This window comes from Oncorhynchus nerka, linkage group LG5 (genome assembly GCF_034236695.1).
Source record: "Oncorhynchus nerka isolate Pitt River linkage group LG5, Oner_Uvic_2.0, whole genome shotgun sequence".
NCBI lineage: Eukaryota > Metazoa > Chordata > Actinopteri > Salmoniformes > Salmonidae > Oncorhynchus > Oncorhynchus nerka.
In genome coordinates this window covers 42505308-42526817 of record NC_088400.1, presented here as the reverse complement: position 1 = coordinate 42526817, position 21510 = coordinate 42505308, and the positions used below count along the sequence as shown (strand labels likewise).

Here is a 21510-nt window from a genome sequence, read left to right as displayed (position 1 = left end):
AGGATGATCTTGATCCCACTTGAAGGGTGGATTCAGGGTGTACTTAGAAAGGCGAAAGGCACAACAACCAAGAAATGTCTGACTAAAGTGAAGTTAAAAATATATAATTACTTTCTTACATCTGATAACTAAATGTTCATTATGTTAAATTGACCGCAGTATAAGTATGTGGTCAGTTGCTAGGCTACATTTGAGAAGTTTCAAATGTGTGTACTTTTTAAGTGATATACAGGCACTTTAAAAAAAAATTGAATTACCTTTATTTGTGTAGTTTACACTATCTTTCCCTATGACAGTGTAGAAGTAGTACCATAACCTGTCCGGTTGAGGGCAAGGCGTAATCCTGTTCAAAGCTCTGAAAAGCTGTATTATGTGATCTTGATATTGTGGTATCTGGATCAGAATGAGACTATTTATTTTCTGAAAAAGTCTTAACAGCCACATCGATATGATCCTGGATAGCTTAAAAGAGGATTACAGAATCAAGATCATTCTGATCCAGAATAAAAGTTTTGCAAGATAAAAAAAAACATATCACCCCTGGTTACCAACAGAAGCATCCCAATAGATAATAAATTACCCTAATGATAAAGGCAACTCAAATCAGGAAGTTGCCGCCTCTCCCCTGAGTTGACACCTAATGGTCTACTCAGTCAGAGAAACAGTTTGCATCTGAACACCAGGTTGAAAGGAGAGTCACTTTTAGCTCGAAGACATGCTGGATCAGGTAGTGCTCATTGCAGGAGTAACGGTGTTGGGCGTGTTAGAGCAAGGTAAGTTGATCATATTTTCTTTCTATAAAAAGTGCCGTGCTTTTGATATACATTATATACATTGATATACATTATGATATACATTATCATAGTTCTAGTAATTAAGTGAACTTGTATTACAATGTATGTAACATTGTAAATGTTAACCTGTGGCAGAAAATGCATATCTTATCAAAAGATCTGATTCTTTGAGTGTTGGTACAATTTCCTTGTCAAGAAGTGTGTGGGGAAACTATTTTTCAGATTTTTATAGCATGGATTTTGTGATGTGTGTTTTGTTGTAGCTTACTTCTCTCTACAGGTGATTTACGCCAGACGCAAGTACTCTGTCTCCCCACCCAGCACCTCAGGGCCTCCAGAGTTTGAGAGAGTCTTCAGAGCTCAGTACGTCTGCTAGATCTGAAATGACAAATGTCTGCAATTAATACCGATTTCTTTACTTCATTTCCCCAAATATAATTTTAGTATTTAGTTGTCCTTCACCTGCACTCAGAAATTGATGACACTTGATAAATATCCCCCAGTACTTAGCGGGTGACATGCAGATGTAACCGATGTTAATCGTGCTCTCCTTGAGTTGTTTATTTTTTCAAAGAAATCACCCCAGCCAGTTGTCCCAGTTGAGCGTTATTTATTATCTGTGATTAAATAGGAAACAGCACGTTAGTTGTGCAGGGCTTAATGATGTTGATGGCTGTCGGTGGTCAAATCTGTGGCATGATAACAACCGTGTTAGCAGTGAGTTTATGTGACTATTACATCGGTGCATGCTAGCTAACACTTATTTATATACAGCAATCATATACCACATCCCAGAAAGCACCTCAGCTCCTAACAGGTACATATACCCACATGTATAAATCAGGAATGTACAGGAAACGTGTACACATTGTAAAATTATTCAAATAGAATACATTTTTCAGAACGTGACTTACCCCTTGCAATTTTTTTCCAAAAACGGAAAATATTTATTAGTATTCATCAATAAGTCGATACTGTTGCTCAAACATAGCACATTCATAATTTGTATACATTAATTTTCTTTAAAAAAATATTCTCAGGTACTTGTGTACTTTTATAGCCAGTAGTTATGAAAGTAGTGCTCATGAGCCAAAAGTGGTACCCGAAAATGGTGTACTACATCATACATGTGTACCATGTCATTGCCCCGCCTCTCGCTCTGCTGTGTGTGCAACCTTACTAGCTGTCACTCAAATGGAGAGGGCCCGAAGCTCAGAACTCTAATTGCTTGGGGGCTGGCCCATGTAGGGGGAAAAGGGTTAGAAAAACAGTCTTTCAAATGAGGGATTTTGTGGCTAATTGAGGTAAAAATAGTAATTCTGCTCATAGATTATCTCATGTTTATAAACTGGATGGTCAGAGGCCTTGAATGCTGATTGGCTGACAGCCATGGTATATCAGACCATATACCACAGTTATGAGAGAACATACATTTTTACTTCTCTAATTACATTGGTAACCAGTTTATAATAGCAATAAGGCATCTCAGGGAGGTTTGTGGTATATGACCAATATACCACGGCTAAGGGCTGTGTCCAGGCACGCCGCGTTGCGACGTGCCATATACCACACTCCTACCCCTTGCATTACATTTTCATACTGGTGAGACCTGATGTTCGCGATCTCCCCATGTCTGCAAGTGGGGCCAATAACAACCCCTTATGGTCATTGGAATTGAACCAACCAAAAAGAGTGCTTGAATATTAAAAACGGTTAGCAGAATTAAGTTCTCAGGGTTCATGAACTGAACTTCAATTAAAATACTCAGTCTGTCCCCAGAGTTTGTAAGGTTCTGGGGGAAATGAAACAGACCAGTCAAAAATAGTCAGTGACGTTTATTCTCGAGAGCTCTTATCATTTCCGGTACATTGGTCTATATACCTCACATTTCATCAGAAATGTCCCTCAGACACAATGGCAACATAGTTCACAAGTCTTCTCACACTGTATGCCACCTGTTAAACAATCTACTACAAGCCCAAGGTCTCTCCCTCCCTGAGTGGGGACAGAATGTCCTGTAAGGAACACAGTATTCCAGCCATTCTGACGATAGCTCCATTTTGTTTCTAACAAGGAACAGAAAGTCCTTGTTCTAATTCTTGACTAAAACTACACACATATTTAGTCAAAGGTGTTTTGAGGTTTTTAAAGTACTTGAATTTTGCACTCTGAAATTCAAGTACTGGAATACCTTGAAAATCTGACATTTTCTGAAGTTGGTACTTGAAATTTGTTTTTCATCCCTGTTAGTGAGCATTTCTCCTTTGCCAAGATAATCCATCCACCTGACAGGTGTGGCATATCAAGAAACTGATTAAACAGCATGATCATTTATTTAAAAATGTTTGCTCCTTTGCACCCCAGTATCTACATGCACATTCATCTTCTGCACATCTATCACTCCAGTGTTTAATTGCTTAATTGTAATTAACTTGTGCTGGGGACAGTAAAAGTCCACACAATGCCACAGATGTCTCACGCTTTGAAGGAATGTGCAACTGTCATGCTGACTGCAGGAATGTCCACTAGAGCTGTTTCCAGAGGATTTAATCATAATTACTCTACCATAAACCCTCCCTAACCCAGACGACGCTAGGCTAATTGTGTGTCGCCCCATGGACCTCCCGGTCGCGGCCAGCTGCGACAGAGCTCTGGTAGCACAGAGTCTCTGGTAGCACAGCTAGCACTGCGATGTAGTGCCTTAGAACACTGCGCCACCCGGGAGGCATAAAGCCATTTTGTGGGGAATAACCCATTCTGATTGGCTGGGCTCCCAAATGGGTGGGCCTATGCCCTCCCAGGCACTACCAAGTCATGTGAAATCCATAGATCGGGCCTAATACATTTATTTCAATTGACTGATTTCATTATGAACCATTACTCTGTCAAACAGTTAATTGTTCTGGTTGCGTTTATATTTTTGTAAAATATAGATTTAAGTCTGCCTGGCAGAATATTTATTTTTACTTTTTTATTTATTTTATTTCATCTTTATTTAACCAGGTAGGCTAGTTGAGAACAAGTTCTCATTTACAACTGCGACCTCGCCAAGATAAAGCAAAGCAGTGCGACACAAACAACAGTTACACATGGAATAATCAAACACACTCAATAACGCAATAGAAAAAAATGTCTATATACAGTGTGTGCAAATTAGGTAAAATGAGGGAGGTAAGGCAATAAATAGGCCATAGTGGCGAAATAATTACAATTGAGCAATTAAACACTGGAGTGATAGATGTGCAGAAGATGAATGTGCAAGTAGAGATACTGGGGTGCAAAGGAGCAAACATTTCTGAAATAAATAACAGTTTGGGGATGGGCTATTTATCGATGGGCTATGTGCAGTGATCTGTGAGCTGCTCTGACAGCTGGTGCTTAAAGTTAGTGAGGGATATATGAGTCTCCAGCTTCTGTGATTTTTGCAGTTCGTTCAGCAGATAACTGAAAGGAAAGGTGTTCAAAGAGGAATTGGCTTTGGGGGTGACCAGTGAAATATACCTGCTGGAGCATGTGCTACGGGTGGGTGCTGCTATGGTGACCAGTGAACTGAGATAAGACGGGGCTTTACCTAGCAAAGACTTACAGATGACCTGGAGCCAGTGGGTTTGGTGACGAATATTAAGCGAGGGCCAGCCAACGAGGGCATACAGGTGGCAGTGGTGGGTAGTATATGGGGCTTTGGTGACAAAACGTATGGCACTGTGATCCAATTTGCTGAGTAGAGTGTTGGAGGCTATTTTGTAAATGACATCGCCAAAGTCGAGGATTGGCAGGATAGTCATTTTTACAAGGGTGTGTTTGGCAGCATCAGTGAAGGATGCTTTGTTGCGAAATAGGAAGCCGATTCTAGATTTAATTTTGGATTGGTGATGTTTAATGTGAGTCTGGAAGGAGAGTTTACAGTCTAACCAGACACCTAGGTATTTGTAGTTGTCCACATATTCTAAATCAGAACCGTCCAGAGTAGTGATGCGAACAGGTGCGGGCAGCGATTGGTTGAAAAGCATGCATTTAGTTTTACTTGCATTTAAGAGCAGTTGGAGGCCACGGAAAGAGAGTTGTATGGCATTGAAGCTCGTCTGGAGGTTAGTTATTAACAGTGTCCAAAGAAAGGCCGGAAGTATACAGAATGGTGTCGTCTGCGTAGATGTGGATCAGAGAATCACTAGCAACTAGAGCGAAATTGTTGATGTGTACAGAGAAAATAGTATGTCTGAGAATTGAACCCTGTGGCACCCCATAGAGACTGCCAGAGGTCCAGACAACAGACCCTCCGATTTGACATACTGAACTCTGTCTGAGAAGTAGTTGGTGAACCAGGCGAGTCAGTCATTTGAGAAACAATGGCTGTTGAGTCTGCTGATAAGAATGTGGCTATTGACAGTCTCGAAAGCCTTGGCCAGGTCAATGAATAAGCTGCACAGTATTGTCTCTTATCGATGGCGGTTATATCGTTTAGGACTTTGAGCGTGGCTGAGGTGCACCCATGACCATGGTATTTGCCACTCAGCCAGTGATGTAATAGAGGGTAAATGCCGTTTACACACTTTTTTAAAAATGTAATTAATTATCATTTTACCCACTTATTATTGCGTTCCCAGCTTTGATCAACGCTCAGAAGCCTTCTTGATCTGACAAACACTATAGCTAGCTCTGCAAACGAGTGGAGCCATCTATGCTCGTTATGTAGGCCGTCATTGTAAATAAGAATGTGTTTAACTGACCTGCCTAAATAAAGGTTACATTTTTTTTTTTTTTAAGTAAGCCTGCTCCCCGGATTTTCCTTGTTAGCGTCGCATTCATTCACTACTCTGCCCAACGGGAAATTCCACCCACGACATAAACGGATGTTAAAAATAACTACCTTATTCCAGACCAGTGTGGGAAAGTAGCAGTGAGACGCCGCTGACAGTGGGAATGGTTTTAACCTCCCTCGACTCATGCCGTGTCAACATACTTCCCCCAAATAAAAGCATTGACTCTCGGAAAATGTGTACGACACTCTAGTCAGTCTACCTAGTTAGGTAGCTCAAGAACTCTGGTTGTTACCTCGCTAGCTAACGTTACCTGGCTATGACTAGCTGGTTAGAAGGATGCAGTTGGAAGCTAACGTTGAACGGTGCCTGGCCTCAGCAGGAGCAGTTGACTGAAATTAAGTCAGCTAGCTATAATCAAAAGATGGGCTATAAATTGTCGTAAAAAAACACATTTTCTTTCTAAGCGAGTAGTGAGACAGTGGTGAGTCGGGCTGCAATGGAGGAAAATGAGACAGAGGAAGCATTGAAGCAAGCAGGGAGAGGTTAGTTGTACAGTGGTTTTATTTAACTTGGCAAGTCAGTTAACAGGTTAAGAACACATTTGTATTTACAATGACGGCCTACCAAAAGGCCTCTTGCGGGGACAGGGGCTGAGATTAAAAATACAGGACAAAACACTAAGAAACAACACTACATGGAGACCTAAGACATTATTTGGCACCGACAACAGCAAAGGGCAAGAAGGTAGAGACAATACATAACGCGAAGCCGCCACAATTGTCAGTGCCCATGGTTGAGTCGGAATGAAGAGATTGAGATCAAACTGTTTTGAGTGTTTGTTCCAGTCGCTAGCTGCAGCGAACTGAAGATGAGTGACCAATGAAAGTGTGCGCTTTGGGGACTTTTAACAGAATGGGTCCCCTAAAATTTAAATAGGGTTCCCTGAGAGAATATTTGATCAAACACATGAACTTGTTTCTCTTCAAATGGGTATAGAATGCATAATTTTAGAGGGCCCTTTACGCTGTCGGTAATTCACTTTCATGACATGTTGGGACAGCCTGTGGGACCTAAAATGTCGTCTGAAATAAAGACAATTTCATGTACACTGAAAAAAATATAAACGCAACATGCAACAATTTCAAAGATTTTATTGTTTACAGATCATATAAGGAAATCAGTCAACATCAATCCTGACTTACCATCATGTATGTAGTAAACAAGTAGTGAAACACGCATTGTTGAGTAGAACTTGTAAGGTGATGAATAGTAAAAATAATAATCATGAGGTTGTGGCGATATAATGCCATCTGGTGGCGACTAGAAACTATTGCATGAGAGGAGCTATTACAACTTGATGGTCCTTGAAAATAAATATTAGTACTTGAAAGTCCTTGAATTTGACTTGCAACTGTCTGTTTGACCCAGGAATATTTACCCAAATACATTGCAAGATAATTTGGTCAAGAAAAATGTTATAATCAGAAATGGCATGCCCAAAAGCAACCGCATTTGCCACCTCGGTCAAGAAAAATGGATTTAATGTTTGCCTAAAAGCTGCCGCATTTGTAGAATTGCCCATATGTGCTTGCTATGTATTTTTCAATGATTCTTGGATGGATTTTTGTGTTTTGTTTCTTTAGAGCCAACTGCTCTGAATATTTCCCGATCTTCATCGTCATCCTATGGGTGTCTGGACTCTTCTTCAGCCAAGGTAGGCACCCAAAATAAATTCTCTGCTGCTTCAGTGCACCCACAGAGCCCCATGCCTTTTCTGACAATTTCACTGAATGTTTTTATAGTGACTTCCTCTTTGAGTCAAGTTGACTCCCATTGAGGAAATGAAAGAAGATTTTATGTTTGACGACAGGCAGAGATGGGCAAAAGATACACTGCTCAAAAAAAATAAAGGGAACACTAAAATAACACATCCTAGATCTGAATGAAAATATTCTTATTAAATACTTTTTTCTTTACATAGTTGAATGTGCTGACAACAAAATCACACAAATTATCAATGGAAATCAAATTATCAACCCATGGAGGTCTGGATTTGGTGTCACACAAAATTAAAGTGGAAAACCACACTACAGGCTGATCCAACTTTGATGTAATATCCTTAAAACAAGTCAAAATGAGGCTCAGTAGTGTGTGTGGCATCCATGTGCCTGTATGACCTCCCTACAATGCCTGGGCATGCTCCTGATGAGGCGGCGGATGGTCTCCTGAGGGATCTCCTCCCAGACCTGGACTAGAGCATCCACCAACTCCTGGACAGTCTGTGGTGCAACGTGGTGTTGGTGGATGGAGCGAGACATGATGTCCCAGATGTGCTCAATTGGATTCAGGTCTGGGGAACGGGCGGGCCAGTCCATAGCATCAATGCCTTCCTCTTGCAGGAATTGCTGATACTCTAGCCACATGAGGTCTAGCATTGTCTTGCATTAGGAGGAACCCAGGGCCAACCGCACCAGCATATGGTCTCACAAGGGGTCTGAGGATGTCATCTCGGTACCTAATGGCAGTCAGGCTACCTCTGGGGAGCACATAGAGGGCTGTGCGGCCCCCCAAAGAAATGCCACCCCACACCATGACTGACCCACCGCCAAACCGGTCATGCTGGAGGATGTTGCAGGCAGCAGAACGTTCTCCATGGCGTCTCCAGACTGTCACGTCCTCAGTGTGAACCTGCCTTCATCTGTGAAGAGCACAGGGCGCCAGTGGCGAATTTGCCAATCTTGGTGTTCTCTGGCAAATGCCAAACGTCCTGCACGGTGTTGGGCTGTAAGCACAACCCCCACCTGTGGACGTCGGGCCCTCATACCACCCTCATGGAGTCTGTTTCTGACCGTTTGAGCAGACACATGCACATTTGTGGCCTGCTGGAGGTCATTTTGCAGGGCTCTGGCAGTGCTCCTCCTTGCACAAAGGCGGAGGTAGCGGTCCTGCTGCTGGGTTGTTACCCTCCTACGGCCTCCTCCACGTCTCCTGATGTACTGGCCTGTCTCCTGGTAGCGCCTCCATGCTCTGGACACTACGCTGACAGACACAGCAAACCTTCTTGCCACAGTTCGCATTGATCTTCCATCCTGGATGAGCTGCACTACCTGAGCCACTTGTGTGGGTTGTAGATTCCGTCTCATGCTACCACTAGAGTGAAAGCACCGCCAGCATTCAAAAGTGACATATATCAGCAAGGAAGCATAGGAACTGGGAAGTGGTCTGTGGTCACCACCTGCAGAACCACTCCTTTATTGGGGGTGTCTTGCTAATTGCCTATAATTTCCACCTGTTGTCTATTCCATTTGCACAACAGCATGTGCAATTTATTGTCAATACGTGTTGCTTCCTAAGTGGACAGTTTGATTTCACAAATGTGATTGACTTGGAGTTACATTGTGTTTAAGTGTTCCCTTTATTTTTTTGAGCAGTGTATATAAATATATGTTTTTACAAGATATTCTAATACTCTAATGATACCAATGTATCAAAAATAAAAAGCTAAATAATTTTGTATTGGATCTAGATGAAATACAGGTATTTTGTATATTCGAGCATTTTCTAACATGTCTTCACTGCAACAAAATTCTCAGTAATGGGGCGGGGGGGAAATTACTTGCTATAAATAACTGATATTTGGTTGTTTATCAACCTTAGCTGACTAAGTCGCTCTGGATAAGAGTGTCTGCTAAATGAACAAACTGTACATGTAAAAATGAACAATTGCAAAGCACACTGGGTATTTATTATTGGCCTTTGTTTTGGGGGTGGAGCTAATGAGAGTAATACTAAACATGCTTTGCAGGTGTTCATTTTAACATTTACGTTTTGGTCATTTAGCAGACACCCTTATCACACCATAGTGCAATTAGACTTCTGATACCGATGCCAGGACGCCACAATTGTGAGCCGCTGTAAAAAATGGTTATAGAAAACTATTTTGAAAATATACTAATCTTGTTACGAAATACATTGGATTCTAGTTCAGGCCATTAACAAAAATGACATATTTCAAAATCCATTAAATATGTATTTCAAATACATGTAACAGAAATACTGCCAATCTCTGACAGGCACAGTCTATTGACTTGGAATGCAAATATATCCGATACATAGCCGTTGATTCTTGAAGAGTGTAACTTACAAATGTCTCATGAGCTTTGTTCAACTGTCTCACTCCATCACAACCCAATAATATAAGCTTGTTTTACTCCATTGTTTGAAGTATGTAATTGTTAACAAACACTGTAAAGCCACAAAATATGATTAAAACTGTTCTTTTGATATCATGGATGGTCAGTCCTTGCATCCATAGCTCCATATATGAATTTGAGAGTGGTTTCTCCTGCCCCCATCCCTCAGCTGTTTACTGAAAGAAGTGGCGGAGTGACCGCTTTGTTGTTTAATTCCCAGATTTCCCTTTTAATTGCTAAATTATGATATTTTTCTCTTCATCACCTAGGTCTGTCAGCACTATGTGGACTCCTATACCTGTACGGGCGCTACCAGTACTTCAGGGGCTATGCTAAATCGGCACATGGACGGTAATGACCTATCGGTTTGTCCCTCGGGGCCTGTTCCTATAATTATGCCTCATTTCTTGGCATTGCAGATCATCGTTATGTTCCTTGGCATTACATGTCTGGAGTATTAGATCATTGATTCTCAAGAGAGTAAGGAGTGATTTCATTTTGAAGTATAGGGTCAGAATCATTGTTCCCTCATAATAAATTGCAGCAGGTGCCTTCTACATGTGGATACCAGAGCCTTCTTTTTGCAGAGTTGTCAAAATGGGGTGGTCTGTTTTCTATTATCTGGAGGCTTGAACATTTTCTCAACTGTCACTTTCCCCTATCTGTCCCATAGGATTTATTTTTTAGAAAAGTTGAATCTTGTATTCTGTACAAATTAATTTGGTTGTGTTTAGTCAATATACTCCAAACCAACAATATCAATAGTCATTGTTTCTTTATTATGCAATGCATTGCTGAGAATTTTATTTTCTCTTTCTTGCTCTTCCCAGACTAGCCCCTCTGTATTTCAGTGCCAAGGTTCTGTGGGTTCTGATCGGGTTCTCCGTCCTGGGGATTCTGGGTTCTATGTGTCGGTTCTACCTGGATCTGGACCTGAAGCAGCTCGCCAACTCTGTCCTCGACCTGACTGAGGAAGAGGGTGGGGGACTATAAGGGATGAGTAGGAGGAGAAGAGCTTAAAGGAGAGATGATGGGATGCACTAACAACTGTAGACAAGCTACCTTCATTGCCAAATCAAGACAACAAAATGGAATGGTTGATTGAAGTAGGGAAAGATGTGTTCCAACCTTGAGCTGCAGGTTTGAAATAATAGAAGTGTCCGGTCTAGGCCTATCGTAGGCTATTTTACGAACTGCTTGTGTGCCATTTAGATTGAGGTTACAGTCCCCCTAAACCAAGGCATGTTTCAGACTGAAATATGGAACAAAAACATTTTTTTGATGAAAACAAACCGGGTAGGCCTATCCATTAATTAGTAAAGTTAGTTTCATCTTTTCCAAAAACCTGCATTCCAAGTGATAGCTCATATCAAACACAGCCAAAAGAAACCCACATTTGGCAGGTGTTATCTAATGGTTAAGAAGGGAAACATTTAAGCTTTCTAATGTTCTTAACTGTATGTCTCATCTCATACTATTAAGCGGATTACTCATACTATTAAGCGAACAGTAATATTGATTTGAAAGGAGCACCTGTTTGGGTAGCGTGAGTCGCAGCTCAAATTGCGCTTGTAGTCCTTCATTTAGCAAACCACCTTGCAACTCCAGTAGGCCTAAGTGTTTTTCAATTTAGACAGAATATAGGCCTAGGCATTTTATTTAGTTGTCCAGTGTGCTGTCTGACTAGTGTGCTAGCTAGCCGGTGTGTTTAGTGTCATTAATTTGCCATAAGAAAAATGCTTGTGGAAAAAGCAACTCCCTTGCAATCATTATTGCCAAATAATAAAATGTAATCTTACTTCACTTGTCTACCATTAGGCTACTGTAGAAGGTTAAAAGTATATAAATTATCCACATGTCCTTGTAAAATTAGCATGCAATTTTTTTAACTGAAGAAAAGTGGTTAGACTGTTGTATGTGTGCTGATGCATCCAAACAATGTTAAAGCCCCATGCTTATTTTATTTTGAAATCATTGTATGTCTAAATCTGTTTATCTATTGAAAATAACTCAATATATTTATAATTTACTTCCCAGGGCCTCCTTTTGCCATTGAAATGTTCAGTCTGATATTGTGAGTGTGTTGATAAAAATGTAAAGATATTTACATACTCAGCCCTGATTGGTGGCTAGAATCATCTAGACCAGGGATGGGCAACTGGTGCCCCAGCCCTCCCTTTGTAGGCCCGCGGACCAATTTCCAAAGACCAAAGAAAAGATTGTTGCGATCTAAACTTGCAGTAATCATGGTTGAATTACCAAACATTTCTCTCCACTCAATTACAAAATGTGTAGAATTGCAGTAAGTTAGCTGTAAAACTGCACATTTTTCTCTGCCCCATGGCAAAATGAGTAGAATTGCATGAAATTATTTATAAAACGGCTAAATCTTCTCTCCACTCCATCGCAAAATATGTAGATTTTCAGCAAACTTGCTTTAAAACTGCAAATTTTGCTTAGGGCCTCAAAGGCTAGGGTCTGCTCTGACTGCATGTCTGGGTATGCAGACCCACGAGCCACTGCGGCCTTCCACGATGAGTTCAGATTTTTTGTGGCCCTCACCCCCATCGAAGTTGCCCATCCCTGGTCTAGACTTTCTCTATCCTACCCCGCGTACCCATTCAAAGTAGGAGGATACACATGCAAATAAAGGATGACTGGTCATTGGTCAGAATAATTCAATTCTGATGTCATTATCTGGACCTAAAATGCCATCTCACCTAAAGAAATATACTATACATTTTAACTATTAAATGGGCCAAATTCTGTGCATGTTAACTGACCATTTTATTTTGGGTAAGGTAAACATGACCTGTTTTTGGCCAATGGGCAAGTGCCTTTGAGAGCTGGAAGGCCCAATGCAGCTGTTTCTATATCAATATCAAAAATATCTGCGTAACACATGAGTACCTTACAGTAATAGTTTTTCATTAAAATTGACCAAAATAGCTTTTTAGCTAAACTGTATTTTTCTAGCAAGAATTTTGCTACGAGTAACTTGGATTGGTCTTAGTGGGGAGGAGAATTTAATGTAGCTGTTATTAGCAGTGAGGTTAGGAACGCTGTTTTTGGTCTATTAACCAACTATTTGCCTGGTGATGTCAAGCTAAAGCCCATTCAAACAGGCTGATTAGAAGGTCCTGTGTAGATAGTTGCTTGTTGAAAATACAATCAGGAAATAACACTGATTCATTTTTTCACAAGTTTAATCAGCTTTTGAACAATATGATATAAAACACAAGGAAAACAGATTTTTGATTGCACTGGGCCTTTAATGACAACACAAGTATATTGTGTGAAATGGTTTTTGGAATCCCCTGTTTTCCATTGGTGACTTAGTTTATGTTGTATGGCCCAGTGATCTGTGCTGGATCTTAAAGTGTTAAACCTCAAGAAAAAAACATTTGGATTACTGTTGATAATTGATATCTGCGCATCTGTACATTTTTATTTGAATGTAATCTTTGGTGAGATGTTCATTTGCACTCATTTACTTTGTATTGAAATTGTGTCTTCATAAATAAAGCAGCTAACTTTGAATGTTAAACATTAGTTATTCTATTTGTATTGAAGTTGGGTAGAAATTTGAAATAATTTGAGACCTATGCACATATGGAACACAAATGTGTTTGGGCTCCTCAAATCCTTCAGCTTTACCAGTTTGTCATTTGGGGAAAATCTGATTTAGTTTTAGGAAAAGACGATAACCACAGAGAGAACAGCATATGGTACCTTTTAAAGACTTAATTGGAGATGGGGGGGTTCAATTTAAGATGAGGGGATACAGCACAGCTTCTGCTACGTCTGGATAGTCTTCACAGTGGAGTAATACTACTTTATTTATCCTGTAAATATGGGCATTTTAAATTATTTGTAAGGGTTTGTTAAATTTGACTTGTTTTTGGATTTAAAAAAAAACATTGCTTATTTCTGGTGGTTTTGACCCACATATTTGCAGTTGGACTGGCAGGTCACCTGTTCTTGGCTTTGCTAGCTGGCTAATTGTTGTTTTTGTCAAATGATGCATCGACACTGGACCAGCTTTTTCGTTTGACCTGTCTGCTGGTTCCTGATCTTTTGAAATCATAGATTTGAAGAGTCCCCTGAAGCTTGAGAGGAATGGAAGATGCAGTGCTGAGGCAGAGGGCTCGTAGTGAGGACGACTGGCTGCGACACTGTACTGTGTGGGTGAGCTTTCTGGTGCCCAGAGCTGCTGTATGGCACCAAGAGGGTGCCATACATTGTGAAGGAGAAGTCCAGTAGCTGAACCATCATCCTTCCTCTGATCAAACCATAAACTGTCCCTCCATCTTTGGAAGATTCATGCACTCAAAGATTTGGCCTCTATTGTTTGACCTAGATATAGCTAGGCTACTCATGATGTATTCCTTGTTGGGTTGTTTTTTTTTGCCTTTTGAAGCACTTTAAGATTGCTATGAAAATAATTATACAAAATGTAATTTAGGATTATTACTATCCCGGAGTCTTGCTGTACACTGGAATGATTCTAAATGTCATTGTCCTCCAACATTTCCATGCCGTTGCTATGGTGATGTGCAAAGATTCCGTACCATAACAGAATAATAAGTCATATTTATTAAGTTCTTTTCTCAAACCCAAGGCGCTGAACACCTTGAGAAGCATGAAAAGCATCAGAGAGGAGTGGCAGGAGGAGTGGGTAAGTTTATGATTAAGTCTTCATCTCCATCTGTGGTATTATTATAAAAAAATCCTTTCCCCAACTTCGATCTTGTCTCACCGCTACAACTCCCCAACAGGCTCGGGAGGTGAAGGTTGTGTCAAGCTTCCTCCGAATTATGACTCGCCAAACCGGGCTTCTTAACACCCACCCGCTTAAACCGAAAGCCAGCCGCACCGATGTGTCGGAGGAAACTGTTCAACTGACAACGAGGTCAGTCTACAGGCTCCCTGCTTGCCACAAGGAGTCGCTAGAGCGCCATGGGCTAAGTGAATCCCCCCCCATATCCACTAATCCTGACGGCGCTGGGCCAATTGTGCGCCGCCCCTATGGGATTCCTGATCACGGCCGGTTGTGATGCAGCCCGGGATCGAACCCTGGTCTGTAGTGACGCCTCTAGCTTGAATCAGATCAGGGCTGACCAACTCTCTTTGAGATACTTGGTGTGCAGGTTTTCTTTGTTGGAAATAAATGTAACTAAACTATGTGGATGTTTAGAAGAGGTACTGGTCCTATCGTCATGGGGCCTTAATAGGATGGTAGGAAAGGCTTGGTTGTTGATTGCACTCTGAATGGAAGAGGAGGTGCTTCTCTTGCCAAGACTTGAACTTCTACATTCACTTGAATGTATCCCAGAGGGGGAACTCTTAACTGGACACCACAAGTTTATGTATTGAGGGGCTGTTTGACTGTTAATACAAACTTTTTGGAGGAATTTTTTTTTTTTACATTTGTGAATTCATGCAACATTCTGTACATAATGTGTGGTCAGGTGTTTTTAAAGCAGGGTTGGAGCAAAAGCATGCACACCCTCGAAAGGAATGTTGGCTATCCCTGTCCTAGATGTTTAGGGACTATGGAAACACTGTTTTCAGTTCTCTTGTGCACAAAATGAATGTTGTGCAATGCATCATGCCTGCATTAGTGTAAAACATTCCCAGACAAATGTATTAAATGATTCACCAGGGCAGGAGCAAACACGGCGCAGGAACCCGAGATGAGCCAGAGCGCCGCCCCAAGATGTCCATATTCAGAGAGATGTGGGATAAACTGGGGACACTGTCGACGGCCCTCCGCTCCCCAGGCAACTGGAACCCCAAACTCCCACCCGCCAGGCTCGACGCCTCCCTTTCTTCACTCTACTACCTTGACTTCAACTCCCGTGAAACCGAGCTGGGGCCCGATTACGCCCCCCTGGCCCTCACCCTGGGGGGCCACAGCCTCATCTTCCAGGAGGGCCAGTGGCTGTTGCAGCAGACGCCCCAAGGGGCCAAGGGCCGGAGTCCAAAGGCAGGGGACCGAACCCACATCCGCCGCCTGAAGAATAAGAACCGGGAGTTACAGGAGGAGAATAATGCCCTGAACATCCGGGTGGAACTGCTGATGGACATGCTGGCAGAGACCACAGCCCGGCTACAGGGCTCTGATCCTGGGGAGGGGGGCAGCCAGGACAGCCTAGCAGTACCACAAACACCCCAGATAAAAAGGGCAAGCTTCCAGATACGTTCTATTAAAAGAAAGTCCTAAAAAAGTATGATAACAGTGGGACTGTGTGAAGTGGATGAAATGTTTCCTGCTGGATGAATAAACGGAGGTTGACTGTCATCTGTTTCATTGGACTTGGTGTTGTTGTTTTTTAAATGATAAGTATTTGACTGGCAATTCTATCCTGTGCTAGAGCAAGTGTGTTGGTGGTAGGGCAGCTTTATACCACTGCTGATGCATAGTTGTCTGCTGAGTGCTTTCGGGTGTGTGGTGGACTGATGTGAAATGAGGCGGTAGACACCAAGTTTTTCGCTTTCAATTGGCTGACACAGATCATTAGCCAGGATGTGCTATGTAAAAAAAAAAAAACATTTGTGATCCCTCTAACTTTTCAGTTGGACAGTGCAACGAAAATGTAGTGCGTCCCCATATCTTTCACTTTTGCTTTGCCCCAAAGCATGGCTGTCATTGAACACCATTGGTTTGACTGAGTTTTGGATGTGTCATTTCGGTCAGTTTGGAAGCACCTTTAGTCTATTGTTGTGTACTGGTTTGTCCAGGAACAGTATGGTGCACAGATGCTGTGGTGGTTACACCATAACTGATGTCACATTAGCTCTTATTTTCCCTTAGAACTGTGGGTAAAAAGACATCTGTGCCAATGGACTTCCTGTCTGAAATGAAGCTTTTCCACACGGTGTTCCACAGCTGACACACACATTCTAAACATCATGATCTAATTTACAAGTATTGTATTGATGTTTAGAAGCATAATTCATTTATCATTGATACTGTATGTGCATCACACTAACCCTATTGATACCCTGTTTGGAATTTTGCAAAACCATAACGGGCAGCTTTCAAGGTTCAATCGGGTCTCTGGTCTATGTAACTACAGCTTATAGACCCAGGTGGAACCGACCATGGCTCTGCATAGCCTTATAGCATATTTATTTTATGCTAATAAGGTGAATTTATTGAATTATAGGCCTAGCCAACATATATATATATATATATAAGACATATTAGTTAACCAGAAGAGCAACTTCGCTGATTAACAATCTTTGGTCACTCGGGTCCAATCGGGTCTGTGTCCCCCTTGAGGGGGGAATCATTTTTTTAAAACAATCTGGTTCCGGACTCATTGTCATCAGCTCCGTCCGGGCCCAACTTTTTGGACCGGGGGAGTCCTACATTGCATCCCCAAAAGACCGGTAATCCCATTCCCCCTCAAACAACTGGGATGCATCTGCAGAAAGATATTAAATCAGAGAGAAAAAAAAGAGGGGAAACGTTTGTAGCTTGTGCCAGCATGGAGACAATCTGTGGCGCTTCCTCCTCTGAAGTCCTGTGAACATTCAGCTCATCCAGAGTTTACTGCGATCGGGTCCTGATATGCCCTCAACTGCTCTTAGTGAAGGAATTGCTTATAAAATCCAGATAAAACTCGAGGTTGACTGACAAAGAAATAATCAGTTTTGGTAGAGACTTGGACATTTATCTTTTAAGTCATTACATTTATACAAATATATATATTTCAATGGTACATTTTTCATTAAATGCTGACGCCATCATTTACACTGCAGCTTTATGCTCATTTTGTCAGTTATAAACGTTTGCTTTCAGTTGGAAGATAACAGAACCCATTCTCTCATCCTAAGTGGAATGTAAGTACTCCATTGAGAGACAATTTGCAGGCATGTGAAGAATGCATCTGTTTGAACGGTCTTATATTTAGCTAATCTTATCAAATCAACCGCGATGCTAAAAGAAATAGGTTGTCTGTGGAATGCTCAAACTTGAATTGAAACCAAGGATTCACTTTTTGAACAATGGAGAGGACATGCAAGAGGAAGCCATTTTGAAATAATGGGACATGCTATCTGCCAGTGCCACACTCTTTCCCGAAGTGTCAGTGCATCATGCATTAAGAGTTAAACCGTTCAATTGAACAGATTGTAACTTGGATAAGCAAGGACGTTTAGTTTGTGTGTAGAAGTAGCAGTGATCGGGGGGGGGGGATAATTGTAGCTTCCTGTCATTGTGAATCCTCATGTAGCCTCCTCTGGCCTAGTGACCTTGTGTCCCCTCACTAGACACTCCCATCAAGGTAAAACCACTATAACAACTTTCTCTCCTGTCACTTGACCCCTATGGCACTCTACACATTCATTCACATCCCATGAACGAATTGCAATAACGATACTTGTTGCAGAAATGACCTTATGTATGCTGCACAGATACAGTAGGACACAGAGTTGTGACGTGCTCCTAATTGTCTTCCCATGCTCGTGGCCTTCCCCTTGATTCATTGCTTCCTTTTCAAAACCTATTGGTAGAGCAAATCTGAAGGTTTCTCGTTTCCCTACCTTTCTCACTTGTGTGTTAGTCAGACCAAAATGAGTCTGTTTTTTGGATTGTTCAGTCTCCATCTCCATACTGCATGATGGCGTATCCTGCTCAGGGGAAGTCAGCCATTCTCTGTCAGGGTAAACATTCCTGTCGTTGCGTCGGGGCTAGAAGCCAACCCGATCAGAGTCTAATGTTAACTGTTTCTCTGGCCTGGTTGTTGTCTAAATCACCACTTGGAAGCCAGAGGGGAAGTGTTGACCCCCCAGGTGAAAAGACAGTGGGTAAAGTGTTTACTCTCAATGGCCGAAGTCTTAAATTAAGACATGGCGTGCGCAACTGACTCGCCCAAGTCCCCCATTGACATCAATGAATGGCTTACCCAAGTTTCCCTTGACATCACTGTATGACTCATTGAAAGCAATAGGCCGACATGATTTTCACCACACGTAAGCCTGTGTATCTCAATATAGAGTTAGACCCTATGACGGAGTTCCACAGTAGCAGACGATGGAGGGGGGGGGGGTAAATCTATGTTAAGATCCTAATCACTTCCTCCTTATCAGAAAGGAACGCGGACAACAATGGGACCCTTATGTGGCAGTGTGGTGTAGCTTTTTCTTGTTAGCATATGATAAAGACTCATGCTTTCGTGTTTCTGTACTTCTTGATAACTTCCATTTAGATTAGGCCAACAAGACCATATTGTGAAGGTTTTCCACAGATTTTTGATGACAAGTCGTTATGAGTGGGAATGTGTTCACAATCGAGTTACCAGGGGAAACGAAGGTAAAAGAAAAGTCGAGCACAACCTTTTCCTTCCTCTTCCTATAACCCCTTCAGTTGTGTTATGACATGTTCTGTTATATCAGATTCCATCCTCTGTCGTCGCACAAATAAGAGCACTTCCGTTGAAGTCAAACGCCACAGTCGGCAAGGAAAACAATTGAACCATAACAAAGGTGAATGAAGCTACACAGGTTTTACTGATGTTCCCAAGGGCTGCGATGGGTGATTGTTCAGGCTGGTGTTACAATATCACAGACTGTGTGGGGATCTGTCATTTGGCACAGCCTTGTTCAGTGTGTTGTCACCACTCCGTTTCATGCTGCTGGAAGGCCTGGGTAGAGCAGTTACTAGTGCTAAAAGCGAAGGGGGTAACAGCTGTGTCAGTTTTGAACGTTTTGTTAGGATTTGACATGCTGGGCCTAGGGCAGGTTGGACAAGAGTTGGTGTTGGCTCCAAAGAGTGCCCATGATACATACAGTACATACAGACATTTAGTGCCTTTATTCTCTAAGTTCTGTAGTGTCGTGAACCCCATGGGTTTGGACAGAGCGGTGACAGCGACGCAAGAGGGTCCACTCCCGTCAATCTGTTCATGCTAGAATGCAGCGATAAGCAGACCAAGTGGGGGAGTTTTTGTATGGAGGTCTATGAGAGCGTGTCAGATTTGGTCAACAAAACATTTGATCGTTAGGTGGGGCTTATTTGATTGAATAGAAATGTTGTAACGTTTAGGTTGCGAATGTACGGATAGAAGTGGACGCACGTGGCATTTCGTCAACGTTGAAAAACTATTTTATATCAGAGTTGGCAGTTATTCACACGCGTATCTGCCCTCTCATTGACTAGAATGTTCCCACCCGATCTCGCCGCCTACCTTCCACCTTTGAGGATATGCATTTCCATTGTTAGAGCGGTCACTCGACTATTTTGTCAATGTAAGATTCGAAATTCTCTGTGCTGCACTAAGTAATAAAAGCCAGCAAGAACAGTAGTAATGGTCTGATTTAAAAATATATATATTTTTTTTTCTTCTAATTTTCAAATGATTACGACGCACGAACAACCACACACTCTTGCTGTATAAAATGAAAGGTTAGTCGCCCATCTACAGAAAACCTTTCGACGCCCCTGCCATCTTTATTAGTGCACTGGCACAACATTCTCTCCCCTCACCACCTCTCTCTCTCCCCCACCATCTACACTTGACATTGGTGTTCCAAGACGACCATCCCGGCTGCAGGAAGTCATGTTTCTGGCACTGACCACCAGATGGGATTTAGCTACTTCCTCTGGCAGGAAGCTGGTTCAAGGATGCTAGGAGGCAGTGAGGAGAGAGGGGGTTGAACGAAGGGGTAGAGGGGGAAGAGGGGGAAGAGCTATGTCAACAAAAAGTGCCAAGTTCTAACAATGTCAGTGGGACAATAGTCAGAGGGTTAGTGAGTTCAGACCGCTGAGTGTTTGGGTGTAAACGGGCCCGTGTCAGCGCCTGTTGTTGTTGTGTATAGGCTAGCTCTCCAATAGCTTAAAGCTCAGGGTGGAAGTATCCCTAAGAAGGATGTTTAGGTAGCGGAGCATAGCTTGGGGATTGGTCAAGCGAGGGTGGGGTGGGCGAGGTATTGATGTCTTTTTCAAGGAAGAATGTTTTCGGGATAGTGGTTAAACAGGCTGTTGTGTCATGTGGGGGCGGCAGGTAGCCGAGTGGTTAGATCGTTGGGCCAGTAACCGAAAGGTTGCCGGATTGAATCCCCGAGCTGACAACGCAAAAATCTGCCGTTCTGCCCCTGAACAAGGCAGTTAACCCACTAGGCTGTCATTGTAAATAACAATTTATTCTTAACTGACTTGCCTGGTTAAATTAAAAAAATGTAAGTGGAAAAAGTATACTGCCACTACCTTATATGAATGCAGAACAAACTGAATGTGTGCCAGATTGAGTGTGGTGTGCGTTTTGTTGTCCTTATATCTGAGTTTGCCATCAGAAATGTTTTGTCAACGATCTACACTAAATACTCCAATGTCAGTGGAAGAAAAATTATAACATTTGTTTAAAAAAATAATGGAGAAGAAAATACTAATATCTTCGTTAGATAAGGATTCAACCCCCGAGTCGATACATGTTAGAATCACCTTTGACGGCGATTAAAGCTGCGAGTCTTTCTGGGACTCTTAAGAGCTTTGCACTCCTGGTTTGTGCAACCTTTCTCCATTATTCTTTTATAAATTCTACAAGCTCTGTCAAATTGGTTGTTGATCGTTGCTTGACAACCATTTTCAGGTCTTGCCATAGATTTTCAAACTTGGCCACTCAAACATGCACTATGTTCTTGGTAAGATTTGGCCTTGTTTGAGGTTATTGTTCTGCTGAAAGGTGAATTCATCACCCAGATTTTGATGGTAAGCATATTGAACCAGGTTTTATTTTAGGATTTTGCCTGTGTTTT

At 42.0% G+C, this 21510-nt stretch overlaps 2 protein-coding genes across 2 annotated transcripts; both read left to right on the top strand.

Moving 5' to 3' along the window:
• The first annotated feature begins 673 nt into the window (after positions 1–673).
• Positions 674–13294, top strand: ltc4s (leukotriene C4 synthase). Its single transcript, XM_029659962.2, has 5 exons — positions 674–773; positions 1058–1157; positions 7198–7268; positions 10017–10098; positions 10578–13294. Exons 1-5 carry the CDS (start codon positions 716–718, stop codon positions 10738–10740), a joined length of 474 nt encoding a protein of 157 aa, XP_029515822.1. The 5' UTR covers positions 674–715; the 3' UTR covers positions 10741–13294.
• Positions 13295–14522: 1228 nt separating this feature from the next.
• On the top strand, positions 14523–16029 carry LOC115129934 (protein chibby homolog 1-like). The gene has a single exon (XM_065018232.1). The coding sequence runs from the start codon at positions 15401–15403 to the stop codon at positions 15971–15973; it is 573 nt and encodes a 190-aa protein (XP_064874304.1). The 5' UTR covers positions 14523–15400; the 3' UTR covers positions 15974–16029.
• The last annotated feature ends 5481 nt before the right edge of the window (positions 16030–21510 follow it).

What these genes read in the sequence shown, in the direction of transcription:
- LOC115129934 (XM_065018232.1), top strand. Translation starts at nt 15,401, where the DNA reads ATGATTCACCAGGGCAGGAGCAAACACGGCGCAGGAACCCGAGATGAG.
- ltc4s (XM_029659962.2), top strand. Translation starts at nt 716, where the DNA reads ATGCTGGATCAGGTAGTGCTCATTGCAGGAGTAACGGTGTTGGGCGTG. An exon ending in GAGAGAGTCTTCAGAGCTCA is followed by an intron (nt 1,158 to 7,197) that starts GTACGTCTGCTA and finishes TTGTTTCTTTAG; the next exon opens with AGCCAACTGCTCTGAATATT. An exon ending in GCTAAATCGGCACATGGACG is followed by an intron (nt 10,099 to 10,577) that starts GTAATGACCTAT and finishes TGCTCTTCCCAG; the next exon opens with ACTAGCCCCTCTGTATTTCA.